Source organism: Chiroxiphia lanceolata, chromosome 2, assembly GCF_009829145.1.
Source record: "Chiroxiphia lanceolata isolate bChiLan1 chromosome 2, bChiLan1.pri, whole genome shotgun sequence".
Classification (NCBI taxonomy): domain Eukaryota; kingdom Metazoa; phylum Chordata; class Aves; order Passeriformes; family Pipridae; genus Chiroxiphia; species Chiroxiphia lanceolata.
The window spans coordinates 69248310-69268107 of record NC_045638.1 but is presented as its reverse complement, the minus strand read 5'-3'; the positions used below and the strand labels follow the sequence as shown (position 1 = coordinate 69268107).

The 19798-nt window shown below is 35.2% G+C and overlaps 1 protein-coding gene across 4 annotated transcripts in view; it reads left to right on the top strand.

The window, feature by feature from the left end:
• Window positions 1-19798, top strand: part of NBEA (neurobeachin) — a 477681-nt gene that overhangs the window by 129050 nt on the left and 328833 nt on the right. For all 4 annotated transcript variants that reach the window (XM_032678783.1, XM_032678782.1, XM_032678781.1 and 1 more), the window contains exons 11-17: window positions 3080-3188; window positions 5380-5532; window positions 6275-6443; window positions 16825-16904; window positions 17693-17755; window positions 17864-17961; window positions 19693-19785. In XM_032678783.1, coding sequence (XP_032534674.1) covers window positions 3080-3188; window positions 5380-5532; window positions 6275-6443; window positions 16825-16904; window positions 17693-17755; window positions 17864-17961; window positions 19693-19785 — 765 coding nt within the window. The remainder of the gene's footprint in view (window positions 1-3079; window positions 3189-5379; window positions 5533-6274; window positions 6444-16824; window positions 16905-17692; window positions 17756-17863; window positions 17962-19692; window positions 19786-19798) is intronic.

The window sequence follows — 19798 nt, the reverse complement described above, 5'->3', positions numbered from 1 at the left end:
CAACCCCTCAGACTAAACATATAATCTGTTTTCTGCCTAACTCTGATCGTCATCATCTTCAGGGAGTAATAACTTCAATACTGTACATGCCATGAGAATTTAAAAACATTTCCATTTTGATTTTATAGTTCTTCTAGTAGTTAAAATATTACAGATCTTTTACTTACTTCATTTCCTGCATAATAACATGGACAAACTGCTAAATTTAATTATAATGCTATTTTTTATCAATACTGTGGTCCTATACAGTATTCATCTCAAACTTCATTGTGCCTCTGTGTGCCTGCCAGATGGTTCTCCTTAACTGCTGCTTTTTCTGGTGCTTGGATTTTTTTAATGTACTTGAAGGTGTAATGATGCATTCACATGTGCTATCCCAAGATTTGAATTACTATATACTACAGTCAACTGTATTATTTATGGTGGCAATCTCATAATGCAGAAGGATTAGAAGCTAGAGTTACTGCTTGCAGACCTGAGATGACTCTGCAGAGCTGAGTATCTTTATGTGTCTGGATTGATATATGTTAAAAGCCATTTGGTAGCTAAGTAAAAGCATAGCTCATTCACAAAGGTATTGGCTAAATGAATACATTTTCCTGGAACTAGAAACACTGGCATCACTTTACAGTAAAAGCTAAGGTAGCTCTGTGCAGAGCTAATGTGGGTAGGCAAATTTAATTAGTTCAACCATAGCCCACATAAAGATGGTTAATATCTAAAAAGTAATATTTGGACTCTGCCTGCATCTGAATTATTACACTTTTTTGAGTTGGTCTTTCTTACACAGAACCAACTTGTCTGTTTCTGTGTCTGTGGCATGGTTAGGTATAAGCTGGTCACTGATTCACTGATTATTTCTGAGTTGACTTGTGTTTTTTGTGTTCTTAAATAGAAGGAAAGAGGAAGTGTGTCTTATAACTTGCATTTAGAATCCTATCAGAAGTTCTAACGGTTGTATAGAGGTTGTACTGATATAAGAATAGTTCGAGCCCATGAGTTTACATCGAAATTCATAGAATAGGCAAGTAAACTGCAATACAAAGAAAAGGGCTTTTGATAAAGTGGTTGTGGAATGAGACTCTGTTAAACTTAAGTCTGGTAGCATGGTAATGGTAAACGAATCTTTCAAATCCATTTTAAGAATATTTTTGACATTTCAATATAATATTAATAGTATTTGATATTGTAATTTAGATTCTAATCCTGTAAAGATGTATGCTTTTTCCTAACTTTATGCATAATGGGTGGTTGTCCTAAGTTATAAGGTTATTCACAGAGGTTGGTAGTAAGCACCATCTATCCATATGAAATTTTCTTTGACCTATTGAATTTAAAAAAAATATTTTCTAAATATAAAGCTTCAACCCTTTATATGATCTTCTTATGGATTTTCGTGTAGTAAAAATTATTAGGATCTTATTTTATATGACAAATACAATAGAAACTTTTGGTCAGGGTAAGAAAAAACTGGTTTGATATTGATGTGATAGCTTGACAGGCTGTTTTGATAAAAGCTTTGGAGTACTGTAAATGGATATTATCTGTGTTCTTTTACTGCTGACACTTTGTGGAGCATTCTGTATGTGATTTTAGATGGATTATTATGACCATTCAACAATAAAACAAGAAAAGGCACTATTTCATGTTCACAGTATGTACTTTGGCTACACTGTGTACTTTATGCATGGCAGCCTTGCTCAACAAATAGAATAAATCTTGTTTTCCTCAGCACCTTGATTATTTTTTGGTGCTGGCATGGATTAACCAGTCTCAACATTTATTTCAAAGTAAAATATTTTATTTGGAGAACAAGGGAACCTTTAGATGACTAGATACTGTAAGTAAAGTTGAAATTTATAAAATGCAGGTTGGAAATTTCCTTTAATTTACTTTTTCATAGCTGCTACCTATGTGAGAACTTTCATGGTTGCAGATACTTGTCTGTACAGCTAGGAACTATAACACCTATTTTATTTTCAGAAAAGTAATAATGACTTTATGTATACAGTGTATATGTACTACAATGCATTCTTTCATCTACCTTTATGAGATGTTTGAAAAATAATTTTAAATATTTCCTTTCTGTTACAAATATAGTTTGTTTGTTTATTTTTTCCTTTCCTCTGGTTTTTCGCAACAGATGAGTGTATTTATGTTTCACTCTCATCACCCAAGAATCAATTGTGATTTCCCCCCCCCCCCGTGGTGCACTGATATGTTTCCATTGCAGGTTTTCATAACAGTTTCATGTTCTTGCCAATTCTATCCCCTGAAGTCTTCATATCTCTTCCGTTTCTAAACTGTAACCTTCTCTGAACACTTTTTTTCCCTCCGTGTGCTTTATGAACACTTCACTTAAAGATACTGCTGGGATGGGGATGCTGGGCAATTTCTTTGTGGCCTGTAGAGTGTTTCTGTGCTTTCCTAACTGGATGAAAAGTGATCCTTAACTTTTATTCAGTCAGGCCTAGATATTATTCCTCTCTTTAGTCTGAAGAAAGTACGAAAGAAGCTCTCCACCCTGCTCTTATTTCACTGTCATTTGTGGTGGGCATTATTGCCCATGTGCATGTTCAGCCATTTAATGCTTCATTTCTGTGGTAATAGTGACTCTAGGGACGGAAGTGTGGAATGATGACATACCTAATGGCTGCAGATTTTTCTGTTCAGCATAGTTAGTGTGGATGGTAAAATGTTTGACACGATTCCTGCCTGCATCTAAACACTGTCAGCTGGATCCCACAGCATCTCCTGCCTCTTTCAATTGCCAAACTTTTGGCTAGAACTGCAAGCTCCCAGACTGGATATTTAAAACCTGGGGTAGTCCTGGTCAAACCAGGAATACTGACAGAATGATTTTGCACTTATTTGAGTATGAATTCCCACTCCTAACACTGTAATATAAGAAAAATAATTGGAGAAATTTGTTAACAGAAAAAGTAAGATTTCTATTCTTTCAAGAATAAACCTCTTTAAGCCTGTTTCTGTTCATTTAATAACTGATGATTATTGAGAAAATAACAGATTGGCTTTTCTGCATTTGTAATCTGAAAAAATTTCTGTTTTTTACATGCAGTGCTACCCTATTGGCTTTCTTGGTTGAGCTTCTTAAGAGTTCAGTAGCCATGCAAGAACAAATGCTTGGTGGAAAAGGCTTTCTAGTAATTGGCTATCTCCTTGAAAAGGTATGTTTGGAGAGTTTTTATTTTTGTTCTTAGTATTTCTACTGTCATTGTAGTACTTTCAATCACTTGGCTCAAAGGACTGTTTTCAGACGTGATGAGCAGTTATCACAAAACTGAGGTTCAGTTCGGGGTCTGAGGAATGTTACCTGCCTTCTGGACCAAAGCCCTCATGAAACCCTGTTGCTGTGATTTCATAATCTGCATAATCTTAAAACCAACTACTGTTAGCTATAATAAGACAATGATACTCCAACGATTGAAAATCACGGCTCTGACATTCCTGAATGTCTGCTACTGGATTTTTCATTAGCATGAGGTCAGTATAGCAATCATTTGAGAAGAAGATAAAAATTATAATCTCACCCTCAAAAACTATACTGAGTTTTGAAAAAGAATGATAAATAGTTTGTCTCATTCTGCTCCCTTTGTTATTTACAGCTAGGAAAATACATTCTTATAGTAGAAAGCATTTACTTTCACTGAATACCTAAAAGCAGACTATTTTCTATGCTTCTATATTTTCAGTATTAAGCAAGTGTGATTTAGAATGTCAAAGAACTAGCCTAAGGTGGTGTTTTTTCCTGTGGTAGGTTTTCTTGTGACATAACCAGAATGAATTTACAGAGCTGTTACCTTCGGTTCTGTAAGTTATTACAGGCTAGTAATGGGCAGGCTAGTGAGCCCTCATGGAGTCTCTTTCTCCTGAATAGAGCACTGTGGTTTACACACATTGAATACATCAATTCAGAATGTTGTACACGAAATTAAAAAAAAAAAAATAATTTGCACACTCTTCTAATTAGCATCTGCTATGATATTAAACTCAGGCTATGTGAATATTTAAAGGATTTTGATTGATCAAAACACAATTCTTATGAAGATGCTGTTTTCTGGGGAGTTTGCTGCTATATTCACTTAGCTACAGTTTTTACTACGTATTCACTGATCTGTATTCACTTAGCTACAGTTTTTTAAAATGCTGCAAGGCGTTTTATTTTTTTCAGTATATGCTTATATTAATTTGGCATACGTGGCAGGAAAAAATCCTTTTGCTTCCTAAGCCAGTCTCAATTTCATTATTTATAAATTATCTGTGGTATCTGTTGTTCATTTGCATGTAGTCAAATACTTCAGAGGACAGAAAGTTTTTTTTTTTCCCTGACTTGAATTTCCAAATGTTTTTGTTCTTATTAGTTGCAGACTATTTATTGTGAATCGTGATGTAGAAGCCAAAGGAACTTCAGCATCCAGACTGAACTTGTATTACTGAAAAATAGACTTCAGTTCTAAAAATAACAAATCTGCATATTCCCAGACTGTACTTACAGCAATAAAAATAATTGGAACATAGAATCATATAATCACTTAGGTTGGAAAAGACCTTTAAGATCATCAGGTCCAACCATTAACCCGGCACCGCCAAGGCCACCACTAACCCGTGTCCCTCAGTGCCACCTCTACACATCTTTTAAACACCTTCAGGCATAGTGATGGAACCACTTCCCTGGGCAGCCTGTTCCAGTGCTTTACATTTTGTAGAGAAGGCAAAGGGAAGGATGTTTAGTGACTTTTTTATTAATTTCTTAATTTAGTATATAAAGAAATTCGTCAAAGTCCTCATGCCATGTTACTATGCAAGAGCAGTTCTCAACAGTAATTTTATAGCATATGGTATGAATCTGAAAGACTCTCCTGAAATTTGAGGAAACCGTGAACCCAACTCCTTCAAATACCTACTTATGTTTAAGAAACAAAGGCAAGTCTACCAGTAATGTACATTTACATATTGAGACACCCAATTTCAGTAAGACACATGATTAACTTAAGAAGAGTTAAGGACTTCAGATGAAATTCTCAAAGCACTCTGCTGTAAAATGTTGGATCCTGACTGGCTTCTAATCAAACAAAACCAAAACCAACCAACCAAAATACCAAACAAACAAAAAAAGAAAAAGTATTTAACCATAGTTACTGATGAATATTTTAACTTGTTAAATATAACCATTACAAAGACTGTTGATATTATTAGAAAGTAGAAGTTGCCTTCGTATGCAATGACATCAAAACACGTGAAGCTGCATGTATTTAGTAATGATGAGATGGGTGAAAATACTGATTCATGGTTCTGCTGTAAGTATATTAAGGAAGAAGGCTTTTCTTTATCTTTATTCTTCTGATTATTTCCCCCCAGTCATCTAGAGTTCATATAACCAGAGCAGTTCTGGAACAATTTTTGTCATTTGCAAAATATTTGGATGGATTATCTCATGGAGCACCTCTACTGAAGCAATTATGTGATCACATCCTTTTTAATCCTGCTATCTGGATACATACCCCTGCAAAGGTAGTTGTACACTTGAATAATGTTATGACTCTCCTAAAACAAAATGGAATGCCTGTATTCTTTTGTAACATGGTACTTAGGTTTTTGATTTTTTTATTTTAAAATACGGTAATAGCAATGATTTTTTAGATCATGAAGTCTATACCCAGCTTAACTATATACTCCAATGTCTTTTATAAGTTCCTAAAAGTAGTTAAATTATTGGACTGTTTCTGGAAACAGTGGTTGCGTTGCATTGTTTTCCTAAAGATTAAGCATAAAATGATGTATTTTTAATTGTAGGTGAAAGGTGAAACATTTTGTTACACATTAGCGTGAGCTCTCACTTTAATTTAAATTATGTATTTTAGTTTGATAAAATCTATAAAATGTTATTGTTCATCTCTGGTAATAATGAATTAGTTGTTTTCCTAAGTAATCATAGTTGAGATATGTGAACCAAATTGAAAAGTGGCATGGTCCTAAAATCTGAAAATATGTTCTTCTAGTATAAAAAGCCAGAATAGGAAACAAACCTGTATGTTTATCATTATTTGAATCATAAAATCATAGGAAATTTGGTTTGCAAGGGACCTCTGGATATCATTTCTAGGTATCAGTCAAGTCCCTGCCCTAACCAAAGTTTTAATTTTTTTTTTTAGTTTTTCATATCATATCCAAAGTTTATATTAAAATAAGTCCTACAACTTAAGGTTACTAATACATAACTTAGGTTTACGTTGGTAACTGTTTCATTCTTCAGGTGCAGCTGTCTTTGTATACCTACTTGTCAGCTGAATTCATTGGAACTGCTACAATCTATAACACCATACGCAGAGTAGGAACAGTCCTGCAGTTAATGCACACACTGAAATACTACTACTGGGTGGTTAATCCTGCTGATAGCAGTGGCATTACTCCTAAAGGATTAGGTAAGTACAACACATAAGAAAGGAAATATGAGCATTTCTTGTGTAGGAATATTTATGATGTTATTGTGTGAAAGCTCCTTGGATCTGTAGACAAGGAGGTAAATAAATGGCAATAGTTGATAGCAGTGGTCAAAAGTAGAACTATGCAAGTACCTTTTGCTGTATCATATGCCCCTGATGATAATTCCCTAGCTTAGCTCAGGAAGTATTGAATGACAGCAACAACAGAATACAATAATAGATACTGGCTAAACGCTGCATGTTACAGATGTGTATTAGTCAGAGCAAATCATTCTAATCCTATATACTCTGACTGTAATGTCATTACATTTAGCTGTCTACTTGTGTAAAGCAGAAAGGATTTGGCTGAAAGTCTCTTTAAAAAATAGTAGATAAAGGAGAACTTATTAATTTTCTTTTTTCTGTAACTACTACTGTCATGCTGAGAAATTGAATAATTGGGGAATGTTTCAGTACTGTCACATATCCAAATATTCACGAGTGTGACATATAGAACAAATAAATTATTGGATTATTCTTCATTTGTAAATGAGCTGTATGCATATGGTTTTTCTTCAATTTTTTTTTTTCAATAAATAAAAGCAGAAGGAACAATTCTTATCCTAAATTAGGTATCTTAATAGACGAAGTTGTAACTTGTTGAGGCTCACAGAAAGAGCTGCTGTAGGATCTGGGGCATCATTTTAATTCTCTCAGATGAACAATATTCTTCATAAAATTATTAAAATTTATTTTAAAATAGCTAAAAAAGTTGTTCTCTGTTCATTTGGATGAAAAGTTTGTAATACTAGATTATGAAAATTAACTGTGGTTGTTACTTAATTAGCTTGAAATCTTTGTCAGTGATAAATTATGTTTTCCACTTATACCGACTCTGGATTCCTGCTGCAAAAATAGAATTAAGTTCAATTTTGGTACTACAATGAAGGTAGTACCTTCTAACTGAGTTAGACGTCTGTCAATTATAGACAGTGGAATGCAGGAGTCAGTTGCCTTAATACGGGTTTCCAGCATCATTATAATCTCTGTGGGGCATCCCACCTGCCTTTCAGAAGGATGCAGGTTTCCTGTGCATACAACATCATATTTGCTTGTTTTGGGTAGATATTTTGCATTTGCTTGTTATGGGTAGAGATTTTGCAGGCTTTATGGCATGTCATTTCACGCTGGTAAGTATGTTTAGGAAGCTGTGTCCTACCCCTGATTGACAAGAGACTTGATAAGTGTTTTGTTGGAAACGTGGTTGTTTTCTAGACAGCATTGGTTCTATTGATTAGATTTCCGCTGACCTCAGTGGAAGGTTAGAAGCTGTTTTCACGTGTGGGAACTACACTGTAGGTGTCTGAAGTCAGGGTGAGCTGAATCCTACCCTGCTACTGTCTTTATCCAGCTGCATGCTTTCAGAGCTTTACTCTGTTGATGGTAGTGGCGGTCTGAAAAATAAAAGCTAAACACGATCCCAGTATGGGGAAACTGGAATAGTTTATTGAACACGAGAACACTATTTTAAAGGCATCTGGGGCTGGACATGTTAATGAAGGGGACGAGCTATGTTAATTAGGGAATTACACAAGTTTTTACTACCGTTGCCCAATGGGTTAAACATTTCCTTCAACCAAGATTACATAGGGGGAAAGGATTAAGGGGTTTAGACATGGTTTGATACAATCATCTCAAAAGTCTTTTCTGATATCTGCTGGAGCCAGGCTTGATCAATGAGGTAGAACTTTAACAGGTCTTGTGAGAAGGGTCCAGCTCCTTCAGATCACGAGGTTTTTGTCAGCCCTTGTTTTCCTTTGCTGAAAGCTGGGTTTGGGCTCCCACATTTGCCCCTTCTTTTTTTATTTTTCTAAAAAACAAAAAACTCAGAAGAAACTTTGATCAAACATTTGCCAGTGCAAGACAAAATACAAGGGAATATAAATATTACCTTAAATGTTTTCTTTTAACTTATCATGCTAACTAAACATGAAATCTAAGCTTTGATTACTATTTTTTTCTGCAACTTATCAATGCTTTGAAGTATCGGTTCAGACTGAGGTAATAACAAATTCTATAGCTGCATTTTAGAAGCAAAGGTATACTTAAATGGATCTAACAAGAAACATTGCAGTCTTACTTTTAATACCACAAGTGAAATTAATTTTAGCAAGGAGGCTCCTTTTTCAAGGCAATGTACAGCCTTTTGCATACCTGAGATAGAAAGTATGATTATGCAAAGGCCACAGAATAGTTTGGGCCACAAGGTTTGGCACTATAAAGGCATGTGAAGGAATCATAGCTGGTTTAAGGCATTCTGCATATTGCTACATAAATTATTTTTTTAAACTTAGCATTAACATTAAAAACATTTAACCAATCAAAAAGACTATCAGACATTTTTTGGATATAGAAAAGTAAACAAGGAACAAAATGTAAGAAGGAAAAATTCCCAACAATGCTAAACTAAATAACCCTGGACTAATATAAAACTTGTTTAAACAACTTAACTTATTCCCATTATTTCTTATTAGAAATTACTCTTATAAAATCTTATTTAAGCTATCCTCTAAAAATCCTATTGACTTATAGGCAATTGATTTTGAACCGAACTTAATAACTTGATGACTTCGGGGTTTGTGTGCTCCTGATTTTTACTGAAAGTGTTTTATAGTGTTTGTTTTTGAAAACTTTTATTTAACCTAAGATGTCTCTGCAAATGAAATTCTATTCAACTCAGGGTGATATGTTTTCTGTTTTTTATCTAAGAGTGTTTGTGCATATGTGAGGTAATGCGCATTTGTGTATAAATCAGAACATATTAATTATTATGTATTCACACGCATGCATACATTCACACATTCACACTCGATGGCCATCGAACACACATCATACAAACATACCTTTGGGTTTCATTTTACAGTGTTTTTTGGTTAGGCATTGGCATTTTTTGTTTCTCACCCTTAGATTACTAATATAACTATGTTTTCTGTTTTGATGATAGTATAACCTGTAAAAACATAAGCATATTTTACTTCATGTTCAATTTAAATTTCAAATACATATAAACATTCCTATAGTTCAAGGATAAAATATATACTTCTTCTATTTTTAAGGTAAATATATGTCTTTCTGTGTTAATTTGGCTTCTGGACTTAGGGAAAATTGTTATTGCAAAGACTTAAAAATTTTCAAAAATACAGCTATGCATACATTTAAAAACTATTCTGGCTATTACTTATGGAAGGGTATCTTCATTCAGCAAGGGTTCTTTGCTTTCCCTCGCTCCCCCCCCTTTTTTTTTTTTTTTTTTTTTTGTTTGTTTGTTTGCGGGGTGCGGGGGGACAATCTCTCCATTGGTAGCGTTTTGTTCGCCTTACTCACACTGTGAAACTGAAACAGGTTAATAAACAAAAAGGGTTTGCAAAAAAGACCAGTTCTTAGTTCAGGCTGTAAAGAAAAAGGAAAAAAAAATCAAGGAAGGGAGTTTTTGCTGCTCTGATTACTGCTGATGTCGGCAGCTTTGTGTCTGCCCCACTCCCTTTGTCTCCGGGGTCACTGTTCCTGGGTTTCTCTCGTGCTGTTGCTCCCGGGCTTCCGCTCGCTCCCTCCTTCGCTGACGGTCCCGCTCGGGCTCTTTCCTCCCTCGGACCTTTCCCGGAGCTTCTCAGGGACTCTGTGGGATCCTCTCCGCCGCCCACGCTCCATAGCCCCGGTTTTTGCGTACCTCGTGCGCTGCTTGTGTTTGTCTTTCCCGGTGCCTCTTTCGTTTCCGGGTTCCGCGTTCCTCCTGCCTTCTGAGTGGTTCCCGCTCGGGTCCCGCTGCTGCTTGTGCCGGCGCGAGTCTCTCGATCTCGTTGTTTGCTGGGGCGCCGGAGGTGGTGGCCCTTCCTCAGGGACCTGCTCTGGGGTGTTGACCTCTCGCCTATGGCCGCTGCTTGGCTGCTGCTGCTGAGAGCGGTAGCGGGCGGTGACACAGGGACTTGCCGAGGCAGTGCGGCAGTTTGCTGGCGCTGGCTCGCACCCCGACCCTGCACAGGGTGGCTGCAGCGGCGGTGGCCATGGTTCTGTCTCACACGGCTCTCTCTGGGCAGCGTGTGTCGGGCTGCAATGTGCTTGTATGTTCCGCTCGGCGGCTGGGGCCCGTCCCGCGCAGCAGCTGCTGAGGTTTTTTCGGGCGGTTGCCGAGTCCCTCAAGCGCGTATCAAGAAGGTTGGTAACGTTCAGTTCTGACATGTGACGCTGGGCCCACAGCAACAGGTTCTGCAAGGGCTGTTCGTCAATTTTCGCGCTATGCTGCTTAAGCTCGCGTTTTAAGATTAAATAAATGTGGTTTTGTTCAGAAGATATTTGAGTCCCCATTGTACCCTACTTATCGTTACAAAGTCTTTAAAATAATTACCCAATCTGGAGTTCGTAGTCAGCTCGCTCAGCAGTTCCCGCCTGCTGAGGACAAGTTTCCGTGCACGTCTTCCGCTTTCTCTCAGTTCTGACTACGCACACACCACCGAAACACAAGGAGTGCTGCTTCCCTTGGTCCAGCCAGCCGATGGCCGAGGAATCTTCTAAATGTTAGAAGGTTCTCAGCCCCACGGTTGTGGCGACATTAGTGGCGGTCTGAAAAATAAAAGCTAAACACGATCCCAGTATGGGGAAACTGGAATAGTTTATTGAACACGAGAACACTATTTTAAAGGCATCTGGGGCTGGACATGTTAATGAAGGGGACGAGCTATGTTAATTAGGGAATTACACAAGTTTTTACTACCGTTGCCCAATGGGTTAAACATTTCCTTCAACCAAGATTACATAGGGGGAAAGGATTAAGGGGTTTAGACATGGTTTGATACAATCATCTCAAAAGTCTTTTCTGATATCTGCTGGAGCCAGGCTTGATCAATGAGGTAGAACTTTAACAGGTCTTGTGAGAAGGGTCCAGCTCCTTCAGATCACGAGGTTTTTGTCAGCCCTTGTTTTCCTTTGCTGAAAGCTGGGTTTGGGCTCCCACAGATGGTTACACTGTTGTGTTGCATAGGTGCAGTTTTACCATCAGACAAGTTAACCATATCTGAGCTCAATGAGGAATTAGGATGTTTAAAACTCAGCTACTCAGCTTATGATATATACATTATGTTTCTGACTGTTGAATGACCAAGTGTTGGGAGGTGAAGTTTTCAGGTGTCAACCATGTTTACACCAAGATAGAGACCTGGAAAATTGCTTAACTATTTTGAGACTGTAAGTTTAATAATACTGTCTATTGGTTATGGCTGTCATTCTTTTGTGGAAATTTTTCTTTTGGGTTTTTTTTTTTTTGGTTGGTTGGTTATTTGGGTTTTTGTGTGTGTGTGTTTTATTTGCTTGCTTTTTCTTCTGGTAGTTTTGTTTTGTTTTTAATTAAAAAATTCGCATACTTCTGTGTTGTGATACTACTACCTAACAACACTTTGAAAATGTACTGCAGATTACAGACTGCTTCCCTCTGGCTAGGCTTGCTCTTTAGTAGAATCAGTGACATTTCTTTCTGTAGAAAGTAGGGCTTTTTTTTATCTTGCCTGGATCTTCCTCTCCACAGTTAGCTGTATTTTTGGAGTATTTGTATCTGTACTGCCAGTTGAATAGCTGCAAAAAACTATATAGTGTATTCATCAAAATCTGAACAGAAGGCATGAGGTACACAAGGACACAAAATTAGGCATGGCAAATGAATCAGTTAACTCTAAATTAGCATATATATGGCTGGTTTACTTCCCTACCTCTTCTTTTATTCTTACCTGTTTAAGGGTATATTACCTTGTCTTCTCATTTGTGTTAATTCCAGACAAAATTCTTTTTTTTCTCAGGAAGGCAACTAGGTCAGTCCCTGAAAGGTAATCAGACAGTGCAAATTAGTGGTTGCTTGGTGTAGCAGTTTGACAACAAATATCACAATTTTTAAGGCCTTCATACAGTAGTTAGGAAGGTGTTTGATAAACTGTGAGGACTTGCATGTTTTCAAAAAATATGTTATTATCCACTATATCTGAATTTTTTCATTTTTTTCTTTAGTTAGATTTATAAATAAATTTGACTTTTTAAAGGTTAATATCTGCTTTTTCCTTGTTCCTTATCCTCTTCTTTCCTCCCTGTGTCTTAGACTACAGAAAGTCTCCTGTAATTGATATAACTCTAAAGAAGTGTTTTGTAGTATTCTCTTTTCTGTCTGTAAGAATGGCTTTCCTTGAGTTGGAGAATGTCAGCGGTTCAGAGAGAAAGACCAGTGACAATGCAGTGAATGTGAAAACCCAGAACAACTATGGAATTTTCTCCATGCAAATCAGCACTAGGATTCTTTTTGCTATTGTTTCACAGATAACTTCTGCTTCTGACTAAGATAGCTGTAATTAACTGTGGTAATTTGCAAGCAAATGATTGGGGAAATATAATAATTGCTGAGGTGAAGGGTTGCTAAATTTAATTTCACATTAACTTAATTTCTTATTAGATTTTTATCAAATCCACTAGATTTACTCTCAATTGATAAAATTCCTGAAAACTTTTCAAAATGTTTAATCACCAGCATATTACATTGATTTTCTTTACCAGATGCACCAATCCTAGTATTTCAAAAAAGTTAACTCTTCCAGGATTTTGATTTTGTGCTGATTTTTATTAGCCTGCATGCAACCACTTCTGCCACATGTAACCAGCAAGTTTATAATTTGTTACAAGTGGAATAATGTATAAAAAAGTAATTTGTTAAAGCAAGAAACACTGTAAAAACACAATCAGGTGAATGTTAGATTTGCTGCATTTTAAGTAGCATTTGATATCTCAGAATGGAAGAAGAGTCCCCATTGTCTATGAACAGTAATTTTACTGTATGAAACAGAAAAATGTCATCATGTGAGTAAATGGCAGCTGAAACTCTAAGCTGACTCGACATGAGGCTTTTCAGATCTGAAGAAGACTTTAGTGGAAATCTTGCCACAATTTGACTTCAAGTGCTATAGTACCTTCATATAATTTGCTGTCATATTAGAAAGTAAGCTTATTCATGCAGACATTTTAGCAGTGTGATGTTTTCTTGTCTTCTAGGCATGTCTTTTTTTGTGTGGTGATATTTAAACACTTTTTAATATTAGTAGTTTGATATACTATTACTTGCAGACAGTTGCTTTGCTTCAGGGTTTTATTGCCTTCCCCTGTGTTAAAAAAGCACAAAGTGGGTGAATTTTCTGTACTGACAGTTTAGTATCCCTTATTTTAAGTCCAAAGTGGCTCAAAATTGAAGTTTCCCATTTGGCTAGTGCAGTTTTCTTTTAAAAATTAGTTTCCCCCTTGTTTCTCCTAGTATTAAGCTTATAAAATGGGAGGTATAAATACTTTGAATTATTTAAAAGGCTCAAATACTTATTTTAAATTTAGGGTTGTATCTTCTCTTTTGTTATTGGTTTCCTGTTTCATTGTGGTATTTCTTCTTAGATTCAGAATACTGAATTCATATTGGTCTTTTTTTTTCCTTCTGAAGTATTACAAACACTGTCTCAAAATGTGAAATTATCACCTTGCTCAATAATTATACTTAGTAGGTTTTATATTTTAGGTATAGATCCACGTAGTGAAAGTGAATTATCTGTTTAAAGTGACAAGTTATACTTTTCTTTTGGTGTTGTTTGTTTTAAATTTAAAAGGAGCATAAAAAGTCAAACCAATTTCCACAGGAAAGGATGTCTGAATTTTATTATTTATTTTTTAAACTTGAATTGTGGTTATAGCTATTTTTCTTGATTTGCCACATGCATGCCTTTAATATTTTGTTAAACCATATGGAATAAGGATAATAGGGTTGCCCAGCGGTTGCAGTATCTAAACACACGGCAAAGAGGCAATGAAGTGAAAATTATCTAAAATATATAACTTCGTTCTGAATTATTTCTTTTTGTAGATTTGGGAAATGAATAAGAGGATAAGTGAGGAGATAGTCAACTCTATCCTGCTATTGGTAGATGGTAGATGGTGCATTTCAATGATACTTCAACCTGCCAGAGACATCTTAGCATTCTGCTATCAGTCTTCTTCTTTGATGTTTTGTCTTTTCAAAATATACTCCAGACTGATATTTAAAGATTAGCCAAGCTGTAATTGTCTTTCTGAAGGAGCAAAATACATCTATTTTAATATCAAAGCAATAGAGAAAAATTTAAACACACTTTTTTATTTTCATCTTTGGATATCTACTAACTATTGGATAGTTTAATTTCTTTATTAACCTTTTGAAAGAAAATTAAAATATTTTTGCACTCTAAAAAAATCTTCCATGTTTTTGAATTAATTTGATGTTCAATTGCCGCAAATTTAAGAGAGAAGTCATTAGAGCCCACCAGGATATTTATGCCTTGACAAATCTTCACTGGAATTACTTACCAACTACATGGCATTCTCTGGAAATACTGACGGGCCATCAGTGAGAAGGCATAAAATAAAAGCAATAACAGAAAAGTAAAGTAAATATTGTGGAGTTTTCTTCCTAAGAGAAAATAATTTAGGATTCTCAGTATTAACAAGTGTCAGAAATGTATTGTACTAAACTGCAATTTCAGACCCTTTTGTAGTTTGTTGAATGAAATACTTGCTGCTTCATTGTTCGTAGATCATAGAATCATAGAATAAGCAAAGTTGGAAGGTACCCATCAGGATCATCCAACTCCTGGCCTTGTGCAGGACAGAACAAGAATCACACACCATGTGCTTGAGGGCATGGTCCAAACACTTCTTGAACTCAGACAGACTTGGTGCTGTGACCACTTCCCTGGGGAGTCTGTGTTGTATGAGAGAAATGTGCATTTAAGTTCCAGACTACTGTGTAGCGCAGTAAACTCTTGACCTGAATGGCCAAGCTCTTCTGTTTCTCTGCTAGTGCTTCCTATGTACTTCACAACTCTTACTGTGAATGGACCTTTATGAGTAGCATCATGCCTCCTGATAGAGAATGCATGGTTGCTAATGTACAAGTTATCTCACATTAGAGTTTTCAAGAACATTCTTCGTGTCCAATATTTTTGTAGAAGTGGGATTTATGAAAATTATTATAAGGAGAAATTAATTATAGTTTTTGTGGATAGAAAGAGTTGCACGTTTATTTCAAGGGTTGGGTTAAAGTGGAACTGAGTTCTCATTAGCTTTACAGCAGTAAGAAAAATAGGTCCTTCTGTGACCCACATAAGATGTGATTTTATTTATGTTTTCATGGAGATCAGATTCTGCTATCTGTATCATGTCGTATTAATGTAAGGAGTAGAAAAATCATGGTTTTTTACATATTAAGAAAAATCAAAACAGATGGAAGAATGATGCATTTGGTTGCTGGTAGAACTGATAACATCATGTTTTATTTCCAGAGACAGAATTAGAAATCATTATTTTTGTTATTCAAAGCTCCCAATCATTTTTGTTGTTTTTTTTTTTTTTGCTTTGTTTTTTTTTTTTCCCATACCTGTACTGACTGTACTTAACTTTGTGAATATGTTTACTTATTCCTTCTTAATTACTTCTGCTTTTGTGCCTCTATAATTGCTCTATGCTGCAGGGAAGAATTGGATAATGTTTTTTTTTTCATTTATTTTTGTCAGGGTAAAGCTGGCTAACTCTTGTTATGAGTGTATATTTAAAAAAATCTGATGCAAATCAGGGGCTATCTGTGATAAATGCATACATAAAGAACCTAAAAGCAGGAAATGCTTTAGTGACTCATCCTGGTGTGGTATAAAGGAGACATCCTTTCTCTTTGCCAATTAACAAGAATGTTACTATTTTCTATTAGGAACTTGTGGTTGCTGTACCAGATCTTAAAAGCATCATCTTTGCAGTTGTTTTGATTTGGGCTTGGTTTTAGTCTTTAGCAGTGCTGATTATCAGTTTCTGAGTGATACCGACACTGAATTATCTATATGCATTAATGGTCACAAAGATTAATAAACAGTAAATAAATAATAAATAATCCTTTCTTTGTTAGTTTTCATTCAGATGGTGTTTAGCATAGTGGCTTCATTCAGATGATATTTAGCATAGTGGCTTAGTCGTTCCAAGTTGTTATCACATATTGCTATCTATCTATTACTGTCATCTTATTCCTATCTTTTATCTTTGTGTGTCTTTAAAAAACTAAATAAAATTGAATATGAATTTCCTTTTTTTCCAGGTGGAGCATCACTTGTACTTAAGTGTATCGCTGTTGAAAAAAGTGATTCTGAAAGGTTATAAATGATATCATTTGCAAATGTGAACTTTTATATAAGAGTAGACCACGAAATCTGCTGTAGGAATTGTGATTTCCTTAAGAAGCTGCAGTCATTAAAGGAATTAGTTTCTATTTAAAAGTGCTATATTTTGATTCTTCCAGATGGTCCTCGACCCTCCCAGAAAGAAATCATATCGCTAAGGGCATTTATGCTTCTGTTCTTGAAACAACTTATATTGAAGGTAATGTAATCTGTTCCAGAGGGAAAACATTCGGATGTGTTATATACGTGTAGTAGAATCTTTCACAGTAGAACATAGGTAATACCTGTCAGGTATTGTATCTGTTTCTGGTCAATTTTAATGTTCATTCACTTACTTCTAATCAGCATAAAGATGGTAAATCCATACAATATTTTTTATTACCTCACCAAACCCTACTGTATATATTTTTTAAATTATTAATGTATTTATATTTAAGAGATTAAAATATATTTTAAATAATAATTAATAAATAGTTTTTTATTCAATTAATTAGATTAGATTACTTTAGGTTTATTAAATTGATCAAATGAAAAAGGTAATGGCAATTGTTAAGTTAGTAGTTGCTTTAACCTTCTTGTTGCTTCTACCACTGGTTGAAGTGATGTAGGACTCTTCCTCTCTGTTACAGCTGAACACTAGCCTTTGAGATATAATCTATTTGAGACTAGATTGAAAACCAGTATTTTCTGGCTTGGCCTTTTCTGCCTGTTTTTTCTTTTTTGTCTCCAAAATTGGAGGAGTGACAGTAATAGTGTAGTATCTGAGGGCACACACTATAAGAATCCTTTCTGTCAGGAACAGGAGACTGACCTCATACTGTTTTGAATTGCCAATGTGATAAGGAAAAGCAGTGGAATGATTGTGAGAATTTAGTCTTTTAAATTTAAATAGAAAACCTGTAAGGTTATTTGATTTGGTCCAAATTTTACTTGAGCAAACTTGAAGAATGTATATTCTCTGAATGATGTCCTTCCTTTTTCTTTTAGGATAGAGGAGTTAAAGAAGATGAACTGCAGAGCATATTAAATTACTTACTAACAATGCATGAGGTACGTTTCTATAATTACTTGTCTTCTGCTGTTACCAATTGTACCAGCACTATGGGAAGCTTGCTGTTGATGTTAGTTTGTAGAATAACACTGATGCTTGTCATACAGGATGAAAATATTCATGATGTGCTGCAGCTGCTAGTGGCACTAATGTCTGAACATCCAGCATCCATGATACCTGCCTTTGATCAGAGGAATGGGATACGGTAAGACTGTGAAGTCAGAAAATACATTAAAAGTAGTTCCAATATCATGACTCTCCAGTTTGCTTGTTTTTCACATAAATATCACACTTGCTGATCTTTCAAACTTCAATTTTATTAACTTAGACTTTATTTTTTGACAAAATGAGTGGTTACAATAGGTTGGAGGAAACAAGACTTTCCACTAAAGATTATCATTATGATATTTCAAGGTAAATGTATTATTGTACTTGCTTCTTAATCTCAAATAGAATATATAATTAACAAGATGCATCAAAAAACCGAGTATCTACCTCAGAATAATTCTGAATATTCTCTCTTGGTATGTTTAACATTTTCTGGGGAGAAGAAGAGGAAAAGATAAATTCTGCCCTGGCCACTCAAATTTTCTTTGAAAAGAGTGGAATTCAGGTGTTTATCTTTTTGACAGTGAAATTAATAACTGATAATTCCCGGAGAAGTGGGCCTTTTTTTGTTTGTTTATTTATGCCTAATTTGGCAATACAAATCTTTTTCAGGGACAAATACTTTTCATGTAATAAATTAGTATTTACTATGGAATTTTATTTTTTGCTGTTCTGAAAATATTTTGGAAAATGCAAGGGACTTGAAAAAAGGAAAAAAAACCCACACAACATCTACTACTTAATGAAGTCAAGATTAATTTTGCCTAAATACTAAGATCTTTGTATAAATACATGTGCTTAAAACTGTTTGAATGACAATGCTATTTGAAGGGAGAACACCTTGAACTCATGGTTAGGAATTTCCTTTCTGCTTGTAGTTTGTATTCAGGCAGAATTCTATTCCTGACACCTTTTGAAAAGGGTAGGACTGATCTGGAAGACTGAAGACATCTTTATGTAACATTTGTAGTACCAATATTCGAACTCTGTGATGGTGCAGTCTTTACGTTTAAAAGTTTGTGTTGAAAAACTGGGAAGAATGTACAGAATTGCAATATTTAAGTATTGAAAAAAGAAACAAAAACCTTACATAGAATTAGGTGTTCATTTGCTTAGGTTATCAGAGGACAAAAGCCTCAGCCTCAGAGGCCATTTTATAATAACGTAAGTCCTTTCAAAAGAGGAAGATAGTGTCTGCTAAAGCACTTCTAATGGAGAAAGACTAGAAAGAATGTCTAAGCAAAGCTAAAATATAAATTCAAACTTTCTTGAACAATAGCCGAGGGGAAAGGTAGTGTTTTCTGTCTCTTGGTGCCTTCAGATGAAGGCTGCTTTCCTAACTGAAAGACTTCAGAAATTGTGCTTAAACCTATCATATTAATTAAATATGTAATAAATAAATCAGTTGATTATTGAGGCCTTTTTTTGATCCAGGCTTTAAAAACAGAAGGGTGTAAAAACCCAAGATTTTCACTAGCATCCAGGTACTCTTAAGAAACTCCAGGATATAACTTTATGTGTTCCAGTCTGTTTCTCTTGTCTTAAGCTACAACTGCTCAGACTGTCTTTAATTTGATTGTTCCAATATAGAAGTATAAGATGGTGCTTTCTATTATAAAACATTCCACTGAACCAAAAGACACCATGTCCCCAACCTCAAGAATTCATAATCAGACTCTTATGTTGTGCTTGATTCTTTCAGTATATCCTTCCATTTTGTGTAAATTGCTATTTTTACCATTTTATTTCTTAATAAAAGCTCCTGTTTAGTGAAATACAATCTATATATATAATGTTCAGTAATAATCTTATTGAATTTCTTTTTCAGAGTAATTTATAAGTTACTAGCTTCCAAGAGTGAAAGTATATGGGTGCAAGCTTTGAAGGTCCTTGGATATTTTCTTAAACACTTGGGTCATAAGTAAGTGTGGTTT